Source organism: Miniopterus schreibersii (genome assembly GCF_964146895.1).
Source record: "Miniopterus schreibersii genome assembly, chromosome: 7".
Taxonomy (NCBI): domain Eukaryota; kingdom Metazoa; phylum Chordata; class Mammalia; order Chiroptera; family Miniopteridae; genus Miniopterus; species Miniopterus schreibersii.
This window is the reverse complement of record NC_138108.1, coordinates 49,194,628-49,217,463: the sequence shown is the minus strand read 5'-3', so window position 1 is coordinate 49,217,463 and position 22,836 is coordinate 49,194,628. Positions and strand designations below refer to the sequence as shown.

The window sequence follows — 22,836 nt, the reverse complement described above, 5'->3', positions numbered from 1 at the left end:
TTGTTCCATGCAAACTAATGGTCTTCAGTTCTTTTGTTGGCATCTGGATGTCCTGCAGCATTTTATACAAAGCTGTATTGTTTTCCAGGACTCTCAGTTCTAAACAAATAGTCGAGATAGTGGTAATTCATCACAATGTGAAGAATTTGGATTGTGCAAAGCAATAAAGCACAAGCGGACAACTCAATTCACTGATGGCACTATACATGCGTCAGATTATAAACCTTGTGCTCAATGTCACTGTTAAGACACTCTAAAGCCAAAGAAAATCCCACCACCCTAAGTACACATTGGTCCTATTTATACACACTTTCCTAAAAAAACGAATGGTGAAATAAGAGAGCTTACCTTTATCATTGCTGCTGCTATGCAGAGTATAGAGGGGGAGTTTAGGGCCTGTTAACATAATCAGGGAAAAATACAATTTAGTGTAGTCTTTTTTTTTTTTTTTAAAGGAGATACCATATTCTTCACATATAGCATTTATTACTATTTAACTTTGATAGAATTTTGATATCATTTAACTTTGACAGAATAAATATCATAGTGGATAAGGGGCTTAATAAGTGTTAGCTGTTTCTCCTTCCTTAAAATAAGTGCAATTTGAGTGTGAACCTGAGAAATATTACCAGAAAGGCACAGGGCTCGGGAGAATGAATCAGGAATGAACTTCTGGCCCTGCTGGTGCCCTGGGCACGTTACCATGCCTGTGCCCAACTTCCTCACGTGTGCACCAAGCCATCGGCCGCAGGAGAGCTGCTGTGATTCCCTGCTCCACATCCACGGTCCTGGAGGACCGCACAAGCCCTCAGGCCCCGCACCCCTGAGGGCGGAGCTCGGAGCGACCTCACCAAGGGGAGGGCTGCTGCCCCGCAGGAGCCCTAGAGCCTCAGGGCACATCTGCACCGCGCCTGACTTGGAAGAGCAATTCCTTCCTGGCACGCAAAAGTGTTTTTCTCACCCTCCCATATCTTCACTATTTATCCCAACTGTGGGAGTTGCAGAGTGGAAGGTAATGCATAGCAAAGCTATGTTGTGAGCGATTTAATTTTCTGCATTTGGATAATATTAATTTTTACCTTGGTCAGAACCACAGTGAAAGCATTATACAGACTTGGGGTCTGAATCCTGGCTGACCTGCTCTGTGACTTAGGACAACGTATCTATACTTCACTCTCCTCATATAAAATGAGGATAATATTATCTACATTATAGAGTTTTCTTAAGGATCAAACAAGATCATGAATGTAAAACTTGTAGCACGGTGCTTAGTATAAAACACATGGCTTGGGGGAAGGAGTGTACGGGGGGAGAGGGTCAACAGGGGAAAAGGGGGGAAATCTGTAATACTTTCAAAAGTAAAGATTAAAAAAAAAATAAAACACATGGCCAAGAAATGGTGACTGAAAACAGTCATAGTAAAGAGCCATAAAGAAACCTATGGTAGTAAAGAAAATACACTAGTAAAGAAAGATTCAGATAACTGGTTTGAAGAGCCCTTTTTGGTGAGGAACAGTTCTTTGCAGAATATCCAGATTCTTGTCTTCTTGAGAATTATTTTAGCACAGTGCTTAAGGGAGGGCTGGGGAGACGGAAGCCCCTGTTTGAATTCTGTTGTGCCTTTATTAGCTGTGTGACCTGTGACAGTCCCATTGTCTCTCCTTGTCCAGGTTTCTTCGTTTATAATAAAGAAAACAATAATAACAATAGCGACAGAAGATCGAACAGTGAGCAGGTGCGGTAACAGGCACCATCCACATACATTTTCACATTTAAAAGGGCAAGTGCATAAAATAACAATTAAAAATCCACAGGATGTGCATATATAAGGATGAAGTGCCTCTGCTATACATGAGCTCTGGGATGTGACTGTTTTCAACCTAAAGCAAGCCTCTTGGTTAGAGGGGGAAGGGAAGATGATTAACTCACCAATTATACGTGAGTGAAAAGGACTTTTATGATTTCAAGAACAACTCAGATTCAAAAGGGGAGAATTGAGCAGGGCAGAAAGAATGTTTCCTAAAGTGGACACAGAAAGACTTCAGGGATGGAGATGCTGAGCCAGGACGGTGGTAAGAAGGTTGTCCAGAGAGAGGAGGGACCATCAGCTGGGGAGTGGAAGGGGAGGGAAAGCTCACAAGCTGGGCGATGGAGGGAGCTACTTCAGAGAGACATTGCAGGTACCCGCTGCTGCTAATCTGCCTCCCAGTAGTCAGTTCAAACTTACCTGAACATCTCAGTTGATAGTACTTTGCCTCTTTACTAAATGATACAGAATAGTACTGACATCTTCCTGGATCCAGCTCACAACTAAGACACTTCACGTTTGTATAGTTACTAAGCTGGATTCTGTAAAACCAATGTTGGAAATTGTTTGATTAAAGGATAAATGAAAGAAAGGAATTGAGTAATCCCACATTCCAAGATATCATCGGAATGCCAAAGCAATCCTCGAAAACTTTTAAAAGTAAAAAATATACATTAATTGGTTCATAATAGCCTCAAACTTCCCAGTGTTTGGAAATATTACAAAACATCTAATAAAGTCATTCTCTTTTGTTGACCTGCAGATTGATTTATAAGGAAATAAAAGCATTTGAGAACAGCTTCAGTTTAATATATTAGTTAAGATAAGCCCCCTCCTGCTCCCCAAAAAAGAGTCAAGAAATTGTTCACCAGCTTAAAAGACTCAAGTCAACTTGATAGAGATCTTACTTATAAAGATTTCTTCCTCCTGGCATTTCTTTATATTCATTACTGATGTAATATCTGGGAAGAAAATAAATGAAGTGTATATTAATTATGTTTTTAAGGAAAGTCAAGCACACTCCATTTAACTCAACACCAGCATTAGTGCTCATATGAGTGCACGTGCATTAATGTTTGCCCTTTGGTCATTCTTTCCCGCCCCCTCGCCCCAGAAGCCACTTTCTCGAATCATCTCTAAATAGGAGATTCTTTTCATTTAACAGACTAAAATATCTGAATGCAGGGCTTGCTCCATTAACTAAAGCGGCAAGTAAAATCTCAAAAGAAGTCTTCTGTAAGAAAAATTTAACTGGACAACGAACCTGAAGTTGAGATCCCATTTATCTGTACTGTTTTCCATATTTTCAGTTTTAAAACACAAACTACTATAGGGCAGCAGCCCCATCTTCTTGAGAGCGGCAAAGCCACTTCTAAAGAGAACCTTCAAAAACTGCTTTGGGCAGTGGCCACATTCTTCTGTGGTGAGACCAATCAAGAATTACAAATGCGCCTGAAATTCTAATGAAAATTAACACTCCCTTGCCCACCAACTCGTGGTAGTTGACAACCTCTGCAAAGCTTTCTGTTTTCCAGAGTAAGGCCGAGACACGGACAGATAAAATAGCGGCTCCAAGCCTACCAAAAATTCAATGCCAGCTGAAATTCAACAAAACGCCTGAGTTTGCTAGTTCAGTATTCCAGGATGGTTAAGAAAAAGAGGCTACAGCTCTTCTAATGTAAAGCAGGTAAGAGCAAGAGGTAGAGATGCTTGGTGGCAGGGTATCAAATCTGCTAAGCATATGTGAAAATCATTAAGGCTTCAGCATGTTAAGAAGAAAAAAAATACTGAACACATTCCAAACTGACTACTCTTTCTTTGTATGAGATTTTTCCCCTATTTCTGGGCAAAGAGGGCGTGATTACGATGAGTGCGTTTACTCCTAGAATACTCACAGGTAATCGTTGGTAAGGGCTTCTATCCTGATGACTTCCCAGGCTCCTTTTGTAATAAATCTGCAATTCTGATGGGATTTTTTCAAAAAAAGGGGTTGATTAGAGTCTCTCTCTAATCGAGGTTCAGGGGAGAATTAAATCATTTCTATCAGGAATTCAGATAATCTCAGGTATTTTTCTTGGGTCTCCCCACCCCATTCACCTTACTCCAGACACCACCGAGAGGAATTTGAATTAGTCTGATGATTTGTACATATTCATTGATTTTTTACCAAATGACTTCCACTTCAAGTCAGTTTAAAAAAAAAAAAGAAGCTCAACCTGAAATGAATTGTGTAAGAATACTTACATCCGAATGTATTTGGAAAAAACAAATGTGTTTGTAGCCCTCATCATTGCTCATGATCTTGTAGAAGCTATTCCCATCAGAGGTAAAATGAGGTTCTGCAGGCTTAAACTAGAAAATAATAGAAAACAAAAAACACATTAAAGCACATTAGTCTCATCTCAGTCCCAACTTTAGTTTTAGAAATTACAACACCTATGCTTAAAACCCAGGCTTCATTTGCTTGCCAAATGAAACCAGAGTGTTTCGAAAGAAAATTCTCCTTCTAGAAAATGCAGACAAAAAGATCTAATTCCTAGAGAATTCTTTTATGCGGAGTAAATGACAGAATGCACATAAAAAGGTTTATATAGGATACTCAATACATAGAAGTGGTCACTGTTATTCTTGGACATCTCTCTTTGCAGGATAACTGATTTCTGGTCATAAAGGTGTAAAAATTAGCATTAGTGTTTCAGTGTCAAGAAGTAAATTTCCTCAATGTCACAAATGTGCTTTCTTGAAACAGACTAATATTATTTTTGACTATTTCAGGTTGGAAGGGGTTTGTAATTTGAAGAATTTTTTTTTTTTTTTGGCCTGTCTTTTGCATGGATTTCTTTTTGAAAGTCAGACTTAGAAAGTCTTCAACCATTTCTGGACTACATACCATAAGAAACGTGCCCTATATTTCAATACACAAGCATTCATATAGTTATCATTTTATTATAAGCCTTTTTACTTTGCTGAATAAGATCAACAGTTTACCAAAAAATAGTTGTATGGAAATATAGAACAAAATTTCCATTTTTTACAGTTCAATAAAGATAGTTCTCAGAACAGAATGTAGTTTAAGCAGAAGAGTATCTACCCCAGCCCGAAAGGAATATGTCGCTTTACAACTTCGATTTCCTTACTACATTTGAGAGCAGGTAGGAGATGATCTTTTAAAATCGTTGGTTCGCTTCCCCCTTGATGTTTCCTCTCTCATCAGCTCCCATTTTGGGAATGAAGGAAAATGCTTCCCTGTTCTCTTTAGTGATTCAAAGCGAATTCATTTAGGGAGCAAGCCGAGGCGTGCAGTACACTTGGTGTTCTCATTACAGAGCTCTGAAACACATTCCCCTCTCTAGACCTGTGTTCACAGCCTTATCTTTTTAATACATTTCCCTGTTTCCCCTGGATGGAGTTGTGCCTAGTAGAAATGTGTGAAAAGTGGCATCTGTCTGGTTAAATACAGAGAGGAAAAAACATATTTTTTTCAGAGAGTCGTGAGGAAGTGTAGCATGTCTCTTGCCACGGAGGAAACCACTTTTCGTGTTGGCAAACCTCTCTCCTCTGCCCAACCGATGCCTGAGGAAGGACGTGTGAATGCTCTCCGAGCTCCCAGGCCAGCTGGAAGGGGCCGTGTTCCCGAACCTGGGGGCTCACATCAGTACCCAACGGGATGTGAAATCTTGACATGCTCTGTGTCACTTTGGTTCTCTCTTAAAGAGGGCTTAACAGAAGCGATCACAAAAATTAGGTGAGATTCGTCTTCACGTTTCACATGAGGGGCCACGACGGCTGGAGCTCCCCGGCCGAGCAGCCGTGAGCTTCCTTCCCGGCCGCAGCCACTCGGCGGGCGGTCCCGCGGCGCAGGAGCTGGAGGCCTGGGAAGTCGCTGAGGGTCACCGCGCTTTCTTGGATAAAGCGCTGCCTCTGGGACCCACCCAAGTGGGAGTCCACATGAGTGTGATCGCATCCGAAGAGGGCTTCGGGGGGATTGATGTGTATGCCACTGAATTTCGGCTGGATGCACGTAGTTACATCTCCGTCTGCATTCGTGCAGGCTATGGACGCAAACCATGTTTTCTGTTTCTGAAGCACCTGGCTTCAAGTATGAGGCCAATGAGCACATTCGGCCTTCTGGCCGCCTTTCAGACGGGTGCTTTTAACCTGCCCAGAGCTCCAGTTTGCCTAGAGGATGGTTTTTGTTTTGTCCGCTCATCACTATTGCTTCTTGGCCTTTGGGCTAAGATCAAGCATGTGCTTGTCATTGGCTTTCCACTTGTCCCCTTACTTTTTCCAGCTGAGCATGTTATATATTCTTTATAAAAAGATATCTCTGCAGGGAGCGTTTAAATATTTTGAGAAACAGGTAAACATGTATCTCTGTTATTAGCAAAAAACATAGGGCCCTTGTTGGGTATATCTACATATCAAATAGCTCTGAGTATCTGAGTCATATTACAGAAAAACCTGTAACAAGCACTTACTCTTCCAACCCAGCCAGTAGTACTCGTTTCAATATGTTGCTGTTTCTAGGGAGGGAAAAGAGACAAAGACAGTGGTTTAAGAAGAAGTGAGATACGAATTCAATTCTTTAGACATAATTTGGAGTAATAAGTAAAATTGCACTTAAAATAATTAAAAACGTTCTCCATTCATATATTTGTATCTGTGTTAGTATTTTTTATATAATTATATAATTTACCTCTCTTACCTAGAGCTCTGCCCTGGGTCCATACCCACCTGCTGCCCTGGAAGCCCTACTGACTGGCATTTCAATTCAACAGGTACAGAACGGGGATAATTTTATTATCTTTCTTCCATCCCAACCAGCTTTCCTTATCATTTTTCTCCTGGTTAGTGACCGATTCACCCAAGCCACAGACGTGGGAATCATTCTAGATTCCTACTCTTCTGAGGGGACAGTCACTCCCTCAACCCCTGTCATCTAGCTCTTTGACTTCTCTTGTCTTTGCCCACCACTACTGCCCTAGGTCTTGGCCTCAGGCCTTCCTTGGTACACTGCCCTGATCTCCTGGTTGGAGACCCTGCTGCTCTTCTCTCCTTCCAGTTAGCTCTCCACCCTCTTTAACCCCGAGCCTATCTCATTTGGCAACAGATAGCTCTATGCCATTATGATTCTCTCCTATTTAAAACCATGGAATGGCTCTCATGTCTTACAAGACATGTCCAAACTCAGAATGGCACCTGAGCCTTTTTCTGGACCTCTAACTTCAGTTCTCCCCATTGTCCTTCTCTCTCAACCCTTAGTCCTATGTACCCCCAGACCCTGCATGCTCCAAGCTATTCACACTGCACAACCTCTACTCATAGGGCCTTTTGTGCCTTTATCTGCCCAGCATATGGCACTTATTCCAGAAGGCTCCAGGTCTCCTCCACATCATTCCCATCCCACTGGGTCTGCTCTCAGTCAAGTTGATCATATTTCTTTGCTCTACATTCCTTGTACCTTCCTTATACCCTGCTAGGCATAATACTTTGATATTAGGATGATTTAATTGGCAGGAAGCAAAGAACTTGGGTTTTACAGTTTGCATTCTGGTTGTTGTGTGCCTTTAACAAGCTCCCTAACCTTACTGAGCCTCAGTCTCCACAGCGTGCGGCTACTGTGAGTTTTCAAGAAATGGTAACTATTATTATTGATTTTTTATAATGATATTCCTTACTAGAACATAAACATTTTGGGGAAAGGCATACTGACTAATGATTTATTCCCTTCCCTTCCCTTCCCTTCCCTTCCCTTCCCTTCCCTTCCCTTCCCTTCCCTTCCCTTCCCTTCCCTTCCCTTCCCTTCCCTTCCCTTCCCTTCCCTTCCCTTCCTTTCCCTTCCCTCTTTTCTTTTTTCTTTGTCTCTTTTTCTCTTTTATTTTTTAATATCCAGTGCTTAGCACAGAGCTTGGAATGTAATAGATACTGAATGTTCGTTGCATAAAGAAGTGAATGAATGAATCACAATATAGGGTGCCCAAACTTTCTGAGGGAAGAGTCTGTCCTGCACCCAACCAGGATGGGAACAGCAAGGGTGGGATGGGGTGTAGGGCCCATTACCAGAAAAGCAGTTTGTAGAAGTGTCCCTGACTTATGCCAGGAAACCTATACTAGGCTTTACTCCTCCTGAGAGGGATGGCTCGCAAGGGGTTTTAACCATGATCCACCAACCTGGCTGGTCCTTGTGGTCTCCTGGCTGGACACCCTGCTCCCCCAACCCTGCCCCTCAAGGTTGGATCAACATTTGTATTTGCTTCAATGTTGCCACCCTCTCAGACTGGTAGTTATCTATTTAAACTCTAAAGCTGTTTATTGCTTAAAGACAGTCATAGTGTAGTGTAAATCTGTAGCCTCTTGATGTTTTGTTTCATATATACTCAGCTCGTCATTCCCCATTCCCTGTATTTTCTCTATTGAAATACATTTCATTGACCTCTCAGAGCCCGACTTTCCCAGACTTTTGAATTTTGACATCAAATTCTATCTTCTGGGTTTCAAATCACCACCCTTCCCAAGTGACAGTCTCCAAAACAGTATGACTAGTGAGTGGAGTGAAGTGAAGTAGAAGCACCACCAGATATGAGATTATAGTATCTAAAAGTTAGTCAGGACTACTGCCTCAGGGTCAGACAAAGAGTTGGAAAGCACAGAAACTCAAACTTCATTTCCTGGTTCCCAAACATTCGCTCTCTCCCGGTTTTCGCACAGCCCTTTGCTGATGACTCATGGCTTTAGGAGCAGAATATCCCATTCAACCTTACCACTAAGCAAGGCCACAGTCCACTGGACGCATCATAGTCACAAATATCTATTATTGAATAGTTCTGAATCCTCCGGAGCCACTGCAAAGAAATCCTTTCTTGGGTTACCCATGTCACGTCACACAAGTAGTGATCCCTGGAAGGAAAGAGGAAGGGGAAAATAATTATTTCCAGATCTTGGTACAAATAGATATTCTACTCAATGAAATGAATATTAATGGCAATACAATTTTAAATGGTTGTTGAAAGCATTTAATACCATTGTGAATGAAAAGGGTTCTATGGAAAGTAACCTCACAGGGTGATCTGATCTTAAATTCCTAACTGGTCAGGTGGTGGTGAGTAGTCATGCCCCAGGCATATAACTTCTTGGTAAAAGGTTTAGCTTTGCCTTAAGCAAGCCTTGTTCATTGTTTTAGTGCATCTAAATTAACATGTTTGAAATGTCTCTTTTTAGACCTCTCAGAAGCAAAACCACCACATAATCTTGTTAACTATCCTGTAATCCAACCACAACCTTGCCTTGCTGCCTCCCCCACTTTGAGTAGCTTTCCCTATGTGCCCTCCTTAATTCCAAATTCATAACAGAAGCTACAAACTGCTAATCTCCAAAGCATTTTTTCCCTCAGTCGGGTGAGATCTTGCTTCCAGCTGTATTTTATGTTTGACTCAAAATAATTTTTATAAAAATTTTCTACAGGCTGTGTCAACACCATAATATTATACCTTTTCTTAAAGCTCAAAGGGTAATTTAATTATTAAAAAAATAATAATAATATATATATATATATATATATATACATATATATATATATATATATTTTTAGAGACAGAGGAGGGAGAGGGGGAGAGAGAGAGAGAAACATCAATGTGAGAGAATATCAATTGGTTGCCCCCCACATGTACCGTGACTAGGGATCAAAACTGAAACTTGTGCAAGTAACATTTCTGTTCAAGGGACGACTCTCAACTAACTGAGCCACACCAGTCAGGGCAAAGTGTAATTGAATTTTAAATGGAAATGAAAAAATCTGACAGAAAAAGAGCAGCTAAATCACATGGCGGTCGGCACAGGTGACTCACATCGTGGCTCAGATGTTTCCAGTCCTCACCTTGGCCTTTGGTGGTGCCTAGGAGTCAGGGGCAACATTTCTCCTCGCCTTTCTCTCTTGTGGGAACATTACCAGGAGGCCAGTGACACTGACAGAGTTTTGAGTGTCTTCTGGTAATTTGACATGCTTCTCCAGAAAATTATTCTTATTTGGGTGAAACCACAGCTGATCTTTTTCTCATTTTCATTTACAAAGGGGAATAAGATTAACTCATATCTCTACAAACTTTGAAAATAAAATAATTATATTCTAAAAAAACCTCCCAAGAGTCAAAACGTGAACAATGTGAAGAAATTAAGAAACCCTTTGGTATTTTAAAATAAATTTATACAAATAGAGATATCTCTAGCAGTGCATCCTCCCCCCACATATACCTTTAAAAGTTTTTGGAAGCCCAGCCGGGTGTGGCTCAGGGGTTGAGCATAGACCTAGGATCCAGGCAACTGGGGTTCGATTCCCGGTCAGGGCACATGCCTGGGTCGATTCCCAGTTGGGGGCGTGCAGGAGGCAGCCGATCAGTTACTCTCTCATCATTGATGTTTCTATCTCTCTCTCTCTTCCTCTCCCTTCCTCTCTCTGAAATCAATAAAGATATATTTAAAAAAAAAAAGTTTTTGGAGCTACCTTTTGATGTGTAGTGACATGTACACAGAATTCAGAATTTACTTTTTTCCAAGGACACGGACAATGGTGGGGAGAGGGACTGGGGAGGGTGATGGGATGGGGTGGAACGGGTCATTGGGGAGAAAAAGGGACATCTGTAATATTTTAAACAAAAATAAAATTTAAAAATTAAAAAAAAAAAAAAGAATTTACTTTTCTGCTAGCCTCCCTAACACTATTTGCTCTGGATATTTTATTTGCTCTCCCACAGTGCTTTCATATAACTATTCTTAAATCACTCCTTTCCATTGTCTGATTAAAGCCTGCTTTCAGTCCGGCCCTGTGGCCCTATTCTCTTCCCCATAAATGCCCTGAAACCCTCCCTTGCTCTTTCCTTCACATGCTCCACCCACCCTCCCCTGGTCCCTTAGTGGGCTGCAAGCTCCCTGAGGCAGGGTCACAGCGGCCTCGCTCGCAGGGCATCCCAGGACCTCGTAGAATACCTGCACGAAGCAAGCACTCACTAAAATTCTGAGGGATACAGCACTGAAGAAAGGAAAAACATCCTAGCTGTCCTTTGTGGCCTCACTAGGTCTCTCCTGCCTCAGAATTCACGTATCACTTCCTGTTTCCAGTCCCTTCACAGACACTAAATCAAACAACAGACATTTATTGAGCACTTACCACTTCACTGACCCCCTTTTACAGCTGGGGACAGGGTGTGCTCGTGCACCAGGGTAGGAGGGCCTCTAGGCTATCCCCACACAGGTGGCACTCACTGAGAGAAGACCAACCCCTTTCACCCGGCAGCGAAGCACCTCATTTCCACAAGCAGGGACTCCCCTCCACTTCAGTCCTTTCTCTTGCTTATTAAGAACAGATGGTCACTATTTCGTCTGCATTGCCCATATTCCCAGGTGCCCCCTTTGGTCACCTGTCCTTCAGTCTAAAATGACTGCCATGCTCTAACTCCTTTAGGGCTTACTCAAACATCACCTGTCCAGGATGGTTTCTAGGAAACTCCGCCTTCTATGCCACTCTCACCCGTCTCATGGTGCTTATCCTGAGGTGACAGGCTGCAGGGTCTGAGAGTGCAAACTCTTCACATGCCCAGGAGCAAGGGCTCCCCATTTAGTCTAATTCCACATTGTGCCCAATGCAGAGGTGTTAAATGAGGAAATGGAAAGGCAAATAAATCTGACAGGGAATAAATAATACTTGCAAAGGGAATGGAAGAATGAAACATAAGATAGAAAATGAAACTTTTTGAAATTAACTTTTTAGACCAGGGGTCAGAAAAGTTTTAGTAAAGGGCCAGATAGTAAATATTTTAAGCTTCATGGGCCACATTGTCTCTGTTGCAACTACTCTACTCCGCCTTCCAGACACAGTAAGTAAACAAACTGTGATAGGCAGTTAGACAGGAGCAGAGCAAGGACAATGGGCTAGGTACAGAAGGTCATCAGGGTGGAAAGCTCAGGGTGCCTAGCAAAGGACAATTGTAGGGTGGAACCTCGTCCCCAAGGTGACCTTTCCTCCCCTAGCATAGTGCTGATCATTCAGTTTGGACCCCCTGACCTTTGCTCCTTAGAGATAACATCTAGGCCTCAGTTGTATTTCAGCTCCAAGCCCAGAAATGCAGCGAAACCAGACAAGCAATGCCAAGCCTGACCTCAGGACCAGCTGCATTTAATAATGACCCCCTGCCCTGGTGCTGAGCAATCAATTAGTGGAAACCCTGGCCCTGAAAGGACACCCTGGAAAGCTCCTGAATATTCTATTGAGATCTTCTCCTGGGACCTCCCCTAAAACCTCTACCCTTAAAACCCTTAGGACAGAGGACCCAGTGCGCTTTCCCTCCCAGGAGCATGCCAGGGCCTTCTTCTCCCCCTCTCCTTCCCCTTCCCCCCCAGGCAGTCACCTTTACCTTCCTCACTTCTAAGTTGCAAGGGCCCATCTTTTGCCTCTATAACTTGCTTCCTCAGTCCATTTTTTCCATGAATTACTTCTTCTACCTCTGTGATTTTCTAAATAAATGTTCTCTTACAGTTGGAGTCCTGGCTCGGAGTTCTTTCCTAGCTGGAACTCAAGTACCGAGGTTGCTGAACCCAGGTCCAGTGAGACCCCACCAGTCTAACACCTGGTGCCATTTTCACTACCCCCCAAAGTTCCAATGAAATACCAAAATTTGAAGTCCATGTAATTTTTCCATGTTATGAAGTATAATTCTTCTTTTGATTTTTCTTTCCAACCATTCAAAAATGTAAAAATCATTCGAACTTGCAGATCATAGAAAAACGGTCTGGGAGGCAGCATTTGCCCAGTGGGCCCTGGTATGCTCCATACCAGCAGTTCTCACTGTTTTAGATTAAAAATGCTTTGTACATCTGATTAAAATTATATACCTCTCTTGGGGCGGGGGGGCATCTCCACACCCATGCATACAATTTCCAAGGGTTCCATGGACATCCATTAGGGACCTGGGCTCCAGAAAGAGCCTTTCCCTTTCCTAAAGTGTCCTGGTGGGGGAATGGACAGAGGAGGGGGGAAGAAAACTCTTACACATGATTAGTGGGTCCCCTGATACTGAACGCTTTACCTACTAACCCATAAATTATACTATCGGGTTCGGAAATCAGCCATAGAAAAGTAACTTCTCCCCATTTGAAAACATTGAGCAATGGAATTTGGGAAATCTGCCAGGAAACTCGCACGCATCTGGCATCTTCCCTGCCCATTTCTAGATCAAAGGTCCATGAACCTGTATCCTCCGTTACCTTTGTCACTCTCCATAGCCCAAGGTGCACTCTGCACCCTATGAGTGCCCAGTTAGACAGTTCACCAGCAGGAAGCACAGTAATTTTTTAATTCTAACATATACACACTTCTCTTCAATTACGGTTTCTCGTCAGGATTTGGAATGAGGAGAAGACAGAATAAGGGTGCATATCCCAGCCCAGAGCTGAGATCATGACAGGACCAGATGTCAGTGAGTCATGAAAGAGATATAAGGAAACCAATGGTTCAATGGTACTTTTCACGAAAGGTTGAAGTCTCCTTTTAAAACCAGAAACCCCCAACAAGTAGGATTATCAACTATACTTTACATTCCATGTTGATTTCATTCTGCAAAAACAGAGAGGCAACTATTGAGTAGAATTTGGTTATGTAATGTTGGGGGAGGGGTAGGAGAGGAGCTGGGCAAGCAACTGGACCTCTGCTTGAGACAGTGTCTGCCTACCCCAGGTTTGACGTAGCAGTTCAACCAGCTCTTCTAACTTCTGGAACAGGGTTAGTACAAGGGGAATAGGGAGCAATGGAGTAATTTCTGGACGTAATAATGGGTCACACCCATGTGGAATTTACTAGGTGCCAAGAACTGTTCTGAGTGCTCGATATAAAACTGATGACCACTGTATGTGGAAGGAACATTAGAATTCTTGTTTCGCAGATGAGGAAATGGCAGTGCAGAGAGGGTAAGTAACTTGCCCAAGGTCATGTGCTGAAGAATGCTGGAGCCAGGATGCAAACTGAGCAGCTGGCTTCAGATTTTCTACTCCCAGTCGCTCCCTCTGTAGAACCTCTACCCATCCCTCTGGCAAACAGTGCTAGCTTCACCCTTGTGCTTCTTTTCAGGATAAAATTCCTCACTCTAGGAAATCTATCTATTCCTAGAGAGTGTGTGTAAACTGAATAACTGAATTTGACAAAGCAAGTCATATTTGAATGCACTGGGAGAGACCTGCTTTTGAAAGTCACACTACAGGGAATCCCTTGGTAAAGGGACTGTTGCCTTACAAACAGTAGGTATTTAGTAAATGTCTGTTGAATGACATTAATGCCCTTAATTTGTATAAATGTTTCTTTTGGTATATTAAAGATGCTTAAAATAAGGTATACATAACTAACTGGAAAGAATATTGGAGAGAAAACTGCTACTAAGAGAAAGTGCAGACGGTGCAGTGATTAATTCAGCGAATCACCCAAGGAAGCAGGCGTCCTGCCAGTGCTGGCCTTGGGCTCCATGCCACCCTCTGCTCTGACAGGGATGCCAACCCTCCCAGGGCCGCTGACAGATCGCTGAGGAGAGGAATGGGTGGGGTGAGATGGAGCAAATCCGAGCTCCTAATCTGCCTCCTTTCTGGTAGGTGTCACCAGCTTCCAGGGTACTTCTATCTAGTTCATTCATCTCCTGTGTGATAGTCCCATACCCTGTTGTCCATACTTTATAGACCCAGGGTCACCAACTGTTTAGAGGAGACACAGCAAGTCTTTATCTATTGTGTCCCTCAGGAGCAGAGAACAGGTCATGAGCTGGGTGTGATGGGTCCCAGGAGCCATTAAGCAGATGTTGGGTTGGGTAACCTCAGTAGAACTCTCCCTCCCCAGTCCTCCAGCTGCAGGACACAGAATTTGCAAATGACTGGGAGGAGACAGAACACAGGAATTGCTATGCAAGGTCATTTTGAAGACCATCTTTTGTGCCAACTATATAAACTATTTCACACACACAAAGTCACATGTGTAATGTACCTCATCTATCCATCCACCCATACATGAACTTTATCTATTTATTCTATAAACATCAATTGGGTATTTGCTCTGTCTTAGGCACCCTGCTAGGCACTGGTTATATTAAAGATTGGCCCTTACCTATAGAACTCATTACTTCAATTCAGCAATGTGAAGCACTGCTCTAAATAAAGCAGTTAGGAGACTGATGATTTTACATTATATGTTGTTTTCTCCCAAATATTTTGAGGTCTCAAATTTCCAGCATAAGTAGTCAATACAAAAGCCCAGCTTAACAAATTCAGTCAATTTGAGCTCTGAGTCAGTGAGGGTAGTAGGGAGGCTCACCCTGATTCAGATTCAGGCTTGGGTGCTGGCAGAGTGACCCGGATGCCCTTCTCACTTGTTATCAGGGAAGCACATTCCTGACAAACTGCAAACCAGCCTTATCCTCTTGTAGGATTTCATCTGCTGGAAGCTTGGTGGTGCAAGGTCGTGGCCTAACAGGAAAGTTAGTGTTGGGCGCCTGGGCGGAGGAGGAAAGAATCCTGGCAGGGGCACACTCCAGGAACTAGTGACTGCCAGGCAGCGCAGCATAGGGTGCTGGGCAGGTTACTAGGAGGCATAGCTTGCCTAGATTAACTTGGCTTTGCTGGATCTTTGCGTGAGGCCAGAAAACGGAGCATCACCATGTATTAGACCGTTTTCCACAGAGGGAATCTCAAGGCGGATTTTTGTAAAGCTGGGTCCTTACTGGTATTAACAGACCAGAGCTAGATTTGCGGTTTCCCATATAACATATCCTGTGGCATTTCCAAAAAACAATTCTTTGGTAAAACATGTTCCACACAAATATCCCCATTGAGTGAGGCAGCCCTCATTATGAGTGTGGTGTAAAGAACTACAAAGAATAGCTACAAAGAACTACACAGGCAAAAATAAGCCCTTAGAAATACTGAAGTTTCTTGGGCTCAGAGATTTACTCCTGCCCCTTGGAAAGTGATTTCTAAGTGGGGAGGACTCCATCTCTTCATCTGTGAAATGGCCGTGTAAATGACACCACAGGGAGTATGTGGGGATTAAATGAGAAGGAGGCAGACACCAAGCACAGTCCCAGCCCAGAGGAAACACTCAATATATTTTAACTCAATTATTCTATTATTCTGGCCTGGCAGGTGCTGACTTCTCTTACTACCAGCTCCCACACTAACTTGCTGTGTGACCTTGAGCCAATGAGTTTACCCCTCTGGACCTCAGTCCTCTCACCTGTCTCTCATAGTAGTGTTCTGGAGCCCCTGCAGGTTCTGTCTTATCTCCTGAGACTCCATCGGGGGAGGAGAGAGGGTGAGGACTGGATCTGCAGCCTTCCATGTGTTTTTCTGACTCTGCACTGCTGTGTGTTATCTCACTTGAACAAAGTTTTCAGGGTCTTTAAAAAAAGTTTGCCAAATACTGGTGAGGTCGAAAGCCCCTTTCTAAATGTAAAGTTTTTCAGAGCAGGTGCTCATGGTTCATTCTCCCCTCAGACAGATATTGGTTGTAGACCAAGAGGTCACACCAGGCCCTGCTGCTCTTTTCTTGGGCAGCCCTGCACTTTCCCATGCGGGCTCCTCCCACTTCAGTGCTCTTTCTTCCCACTGTGCCCTGCTGAGATCCTACCTGTTCAATCTGCACACTCTCCAGGATGCTTTCTTTGGTTCCTGGGGTCATGAAAAACCCACCTCTCCCCCTAGAATGCCTCTAGCCTTTTGTTTATACTTCTATCACATTTGCTCTTGGAGTCATTTATCAGAATGTTTTATATCTTCTACCTGATCATAAATCTTAGAAGGGCAGAAGCTCAATCTGAGGACGTTTTTGTGTAAATAGTGGGTGCTCAACCAATGTTGACTGAAGAGATGGCTGGATGGGACCAAACAGCAGATTTTAGAATCTCCAGGTAAATTTTTATACCCTTGGACAAACACAGGAAAAATATATTTTTAAGTTTACTGATAACTGGTCTCCCCCCACCAGAATAAAAAGTTAATGTAAATATTTCTAAACAAGTCAATGGATTAAGAACTACATGGCAAAGCTGACAGCATGCCTGATGCAGTAAAAGCAACCCCGAGGAAGCGGGTGCTATGTATATGGCCCGACTGACAGCGTCAGGAACCTGAGGGCACAAGCTGAATTTGCACAGAGGGAGGCACCGAGCAGAATGCTTACAAGCTCTTTTCTCCAAGTCAGAAAGATAGGTTTGAATACAGAATCCTACTCAGCCATTTTCTCAACCTCTTAGGACTCCTTTATTATCTGTAAAACAGGCATAAGATAATAGTTGTTGGAAAGAGAGAGTTACTTTGAAGATTAATATAATAAAGCACGTGACAGTGCCCTGTGTCTGACACGTAGTGAATGCTCAGTATAGGCTAGTTATTATTGAAAAGCAACAACAGAACCAATAGAAACAGAAGACATGAATAAGGAACCACTTGATAGCCCTGAATTGCATGCAATATGGTGGCTATCTTTACAGGAAAATAACAAGAGGCTACGGGTGTTCAACACCAGAATTCAAATCACCAAGGATTATTTAAGCAACTGACATCCTGAGGCACATCAGCATCTTGAGGTTCCCTAAACGTCACCCACAGCTTCCCTGAGTTTTTCTAGTTCTTAAGAGGACCTGGAGCCAGGCCGGGCGTGGCTCAGCGGTTGAGCGTCGACCTAGGATCCAGGCAATTGGGGTTCGATTCCCTGTCAGGGCACATGCCTGGGTTGCGGGCTCGATCCCCAGTCGGTCCCCAGTTGGGGGACGTGCAGGAGGCAGCTGATCAATGACTCTCTTATCAGTGATGTTTCTATCTCTCTCTCCCTCTCCTTTCCTCTCTCTGAAATCAATAAAGATATATTAAAAAAAAAAAAAAAAAAGAGGACCTGGAAAGCCTGTGTGACCTGACCTTACTCCCATCACTCTCCTCTTCACTCGGATGGCTCCGATCACCCTGTCCTTGTAGTTCCTTTAATGCACCAGGCATGCTCTCTCCGCAGGGTCCTTACACTTGCGCTTCCTCTGCTTGGATACGGTGCCCCCAGCTATCCATGTTGCGAGAGACCCTCCACCCCCTCTCTTCACATCAATGCTCACAGGTCATCTCATCAGAGAGGCCTTCCTGACACCCCTTCCGTTCCCCATCCCCATTACCTTTGCTCTGCTTTGGTTGTCTTCATAACATTTGTCACCACCTGACATTTCATATAGATCTTTATTTGTTTCCCTAGTTCATGTCCACCTTCCTCACCTTGGGCGTAGGTTCCGCTCGGGACTCTGGCTGCTCTATTCATTGTGCAGCAAGATCCCTGAACCTGCCCAGCACAGAGACAGCAAGTGTGCTTAACAAAGAGTGGTTAAGTGAAGGAATGTATGACTGCCAGCCTGGGTGACACCAAGGGAGGATGCCACTGATTCTGCTCGTCATTTTTAAAATGTTCCCCCTGGAAGCTATGCAACTACCCATGAATTTAGGTCAATCGTCTTACCCTATTAACATAGAAGCAGGAGCAGTGATTTGTGCAGGAGCTGGTGCGGTGAGATTGTTGGTATTTACAACAAAGAGCTTTACAGTTGGATTCGCAGCTCCTGCCTAGGAAAAAACAATCATGGAATTGGTATTGACAAAAAATATAACATCATTGCACACGTTTAAAACTCCAAAAATGTCTGCAATACAGCCATAAAATTATAACAGACATATTCAAACAATTTAATGTAGGTAAAATGAACATAAGGGAGGGTCATGAAATGCAACCTTTTCATGTTCAGGCAGAAACATATATAGGCCCGAAACATTCCTGTTTAAATAATAAATATTCATAATTTATGTATACTTTATGCAAACAAGGATACATTTCTTAAAATAATTTCTGGTATTTTGCAAATATATCCTGACTCCAAAAGACAAGAAGTCAGCTGGCTGACCATTAGGAAGAATTCCTTGGGTTCAGCCAAAGACACAATCCACCAGGAAAATTCGTTTTCCTGAGCTAAGAGCCAATAATTCTAATTAGGAAGCCGTCATTTTCACTTCAAATTCAGGTTCACCAAGTTGGAGCTTTACAATAAACCATGACAGAAATCTATAAAACCTTTTTACATACACACATAGATCTTCAACTGACAAATTAGTTAGAAATAATGTATTTTTAGTAAGAACATTTTGTGGTTTGTTTGTTTTTTGCCAGTTTCACTCTTCAAAAAATAACATTTCACTGAAAATACATCTCCATATTTAGTCTCTGATCTTTTTTTCGTTTAACTTCCTCTGTCTTCCTAAAATGGCAGCTCTTCATAAAACAAATTGAGAGAGTTGGTAAAAATAAAAATCCTTTTTCCAAATTGCTTATAGCAAAGCAACTCTTTACTGTTAGATTTTCCTATGGACAATACAGTGGCCTTTATTATTATGCTACTAGGAAGAATCGCGGATCCCTTTTAAATCCCCCTCTTCCTCAGCTTACACTGCTTAAGAAAGCTTTTCAATTTTCATAAACATGCATCCGGAGGGGGAGAACAGCCTTGAAAACCAAGACATGACACTATTATTCCAAATGTAGGATGTGTGAAATTAACACTAGTGCCAAATCTATAATAGAACCACTAAAACTAGTCATGTATCTGTTAATTAGTAATACAACCTGATATATAATCAAGCTTTTCAACTTCATCTAGGGCACATTCCAACTTCCACAAATGAGATGAGCTTGTGATTCAATTATAGCCTCTCTTTTCCTCCATTCAAACATTTTCAGTCCCCCTACCTCTTTCAAAAGCATTTCCCCCATCTTTTTCGGCTTGTCATTCCTCAAAGTTTTTGGAGAAATTACAAAACCTTAAATCACACTCTTTCCTGGGATAATAAAAATACTTTAAAATTGCCAGATGCTGTTGACTTCAGCAAGAGTAATCACAGCAAGCTGTTGAAGAGAGACTGACAATATTTTCATTAGCAGGAAAGGATTAAATGAAACCATTCTCTTCCCATCAAATCACAGAACTGCTGTATGAATAGGAGCACAGACCTTTGGATATGGAATGTGCACAGTCTTTGGGTACTGCAGTGACTCATCAAAGTACATGGAGAATTCAATACGAGGGACTTCAGTGTCATTAAACTGGGCATATGCTAAAAAAGTGCCGTTTGGAGACCACCACAGAGCAGAGTGAGTATTGAAGATTTCCTCTGAAAAAAGACATAAATTGTTCTGTTACAAGAAGTAGATGATAAATTGGCTTTGGCATTCAAAATATTGTTCTCATTAGCTTTAGTAATTACAGTAGAGTTCAACTAATGAATCGCTTTGCATTTGCTGGGCTTCCAAAATCGGAGTAATACAAATGAATCAAAATAAAATCTTCAAGGATAGATCTGGGTTTCAAAAATAAGTAACCCGTTGGATTGTTTTAGAATATTTTAGCACATAATATTTAATATAAGCTCTACATGTTTTTCTTTATCTTATAATCCTCTAAATTTATGCTGCAAAACATACTAAATTTCACATAAGGGCTGATTCTCCTTTATAATTTTCAAACAGTCAACATGCCAACATACTCTCCCCAGCCGGGTGGGTGGTGTGTGGCTCCATGCTATTAAACCAATATGGTGCCCAGAGTTTACTACTCTTGGCACAAACAAGGTGTGGGAAGAATGGATTTAGAATGGCGAGGAGCTCCATGAGACCTCTGCTGAGAAACATCTCCTTCGCCTAGCCTAGAAACTGAAGACTCCCTGGGATTAACACCCTCCTCTGATATATAAGCCGATGGGTGAGAAAAGAGGGTCAGAGAGGGATGCAAAGGAAATGAAAGGTCTTGATTTCCAGAACACTGTTGGATTTGTTCTCAAGCTCTGGCAAAGGTTGCTCCTTCCTATGTTTATTATGAAGTCTATTCATGGGACTTCCAACCGCTAGCTCTTAAAATGCCAGAACCTCTTTTATCAACTGGGAATGGAGGATTCAAGTAGACTGGATAGAGACTCCTATCCTTTATGCAGATTTAACCCACAAATCTTATGTTCTGCTGTGAATGTAAAGGTAAAAACAAAAGCGTAGAAACTTGAACCTTAGAATTAAGAAACAATTTATCCCAATCACTTTTCTGATTCTTGGGGCTTCCTTACAAGTTTTTACAAGTTTCTTCCAAATGCTTATTTTAAATAATAACAATAATAGTAATAGTAGCTACAGTATTAATAATAATAAAAATGCAATAATAAGCAGCAGCATGTAACGAATGCACTAGGCATTGATAAGCAACTGGCATCTATTATTTCAGTTAATCCTCATGATAACTCACTGTGCAGATGAGCAAAGGGAGGCAGTTAGGCTTAAAGAGAGTAAGTAATTTTCCCAAGACCATACAGGCAATGATTGATAGAATCAAGAATGAACCTAGGCTTGTTCGGTGTTGAGTCCATGCCTTTCATTTCCATGCTCTGCTACCCCTTCCTGCCTATTTCAGCATATCTAGAGCAGAAAACCTTCTTCTTGGTAAGGAAGCCTGCTCCCTCTTTGACTAGTTTATACCTGTATCATTGACGTACATGTATGTAGCAGTCTAGAATTTACAAAACACTTATCTAATTTAATCTTCACAGAGATCCCTGGGTGAGTCTATTCACAGCCCATTTTACAGAGAAGGCAACAAAAGCTGAGAGGGATTGAATGGATTAGATTGCAGGCCTTGTGATTCCAAGGCAAGATTTCCCACTAAGAACTTCTTTACATATTTTGTTGATGTCTCACTACTTGTGGCTCTACTCATTGGCTCTAGTCTAAGATCAAGATGCAATTACATAAAATTAATATAATTATAGCAAGGTTATGGTTTTGAAAATTTCTTATAAGTCCAGGTAGCAGGTAGTGCTCTATGTTTTGAATTGGTAGTTATCTGGAATACAGAACGTGTTTTTCCATATCGATGATCTATTAAAATTATTATAAAACTACACCTGGCTGAGAATTTTGGGTCAAGATGGTGGTGTAGGTAAATGCGGTACTTGCATCCTCCCATAACCACATCAAAATTACAATTAAACTACAGAAAAACCATCTTTCAGAACCACCTGAAATCTAGCTGAAAGGAGGTGCTACAACTAAGGAATTAAAGAAGAAGCTACATCGAGCCTGATAGGAGGCACAGAGATGTGGAACAAGCTGGTCGCACACCCATGGGCAACAGATAAAAATCAGGACGTGTATCTCAGCTACAGAGGTAGCCCAGAGGAAAGAGGAGTCCCATCCCCACACCAGACGCCCCAACCTAGGGTTCCAGTACCAGGAAGATAAGTCCCCATAACTTCAGGCTGTAAAAACCAGCAGGGACTGTGGCTTTTTAAAAATATATTTTTTTATCGATTTTAGAGTATTCCATCTTCCATAGTTATTTTCTCTATCCCTTCTCGTACTTGCTCTCACCAAAATTCTCATTATCAGCTCTGAAGTAAATTACATTCATATTCAAGAGTGAATGTCACATAATTAACTTCATACTAGGACATAAAGTATTATTATTATTATTATTATTAAATATATCTTTATTGATTTCAGAGAGAGGAAAGGAGAGGGAGAGAGAGAGACAGAAACATCAATGATGAGAGAGTCATTGATCGAGCCCGCAACCTGGGCATGTGCCCTGACAGGGAATCAAATCCCGATCGCCTGGATCCCAGGTCAACGCTCAACAGCTGAGCCACGCCCTGCTGGGCAAGTATTATTTTTTTAAAAAAGACACATTAAAGTAACAATCAATTGGAAAATCATGAAATAAGACAAAGTGAAAACAAAGATATTAAGAGATAAATCTATTTGAGGGCATGGAATGAGGCAAAGGGCACAAGTTCCAGAGTAGAAGCTCCTCTGGGAGTGACCTTTCACAGTGTGGCACAGGAACCTGTCTGGACCTTGCAGCTTTGTTTGTTCTCTTATTTAAGAACCTACAGACCCTCAAAATGTACTCTCTTTTAATCCCAACAACTCTTCATGGCTGCAGTGG

General features: G+C 42.1%; 1 protein-coding gene across 1 annotated transcript in view; it reads right to left on the bottom strand.

The window, feature by feature from the left end:
- Nucleotides 1-22,836, bottom strand: part of DPP4 (dipeptidyl peptidase 4) — a 77,151-nt gene that overhangs the window by 25,232 nt on the left and 29,083 nt on the right. Inside the window, exons 9-18 of the mRNA XM_081142148.1 lie at nt 19,860-20,020; nt 18,321-18,424; nt 8,569-8,704; nt 6,286-6,330; nt 4,052-4,159; nt 3,703-3,770; nt 2,716-2,769; nt 2,228-2,349; nt 349-396; nt 1-99 (exon numbers count right to left, since the gene is read on the bottom strand). Of these exons, the coding sequence (XP_080998274.1) occupies nt 1-99; nt 349-396; nt 2,228-2,349; nt 2,716-2,769; nt 3,703-3,770; nt 4,052-4,159; nt 6,286-6,330; nt 8,569-8,704; nt 18,321-18,424; nt 19,860-20,020 (945 nt within the window). The remainder of the gene's footprint in view (nt 100-348; nt 397-2,227; nt 2,350-2,715; nt 2,770-3,702; nt 3,771-4,051; nt 4,160-6,285; nt 6,331-8,568; nt 8,705-18,320; nt 18,425-19,859; nt 20,021-22,836) is intronic.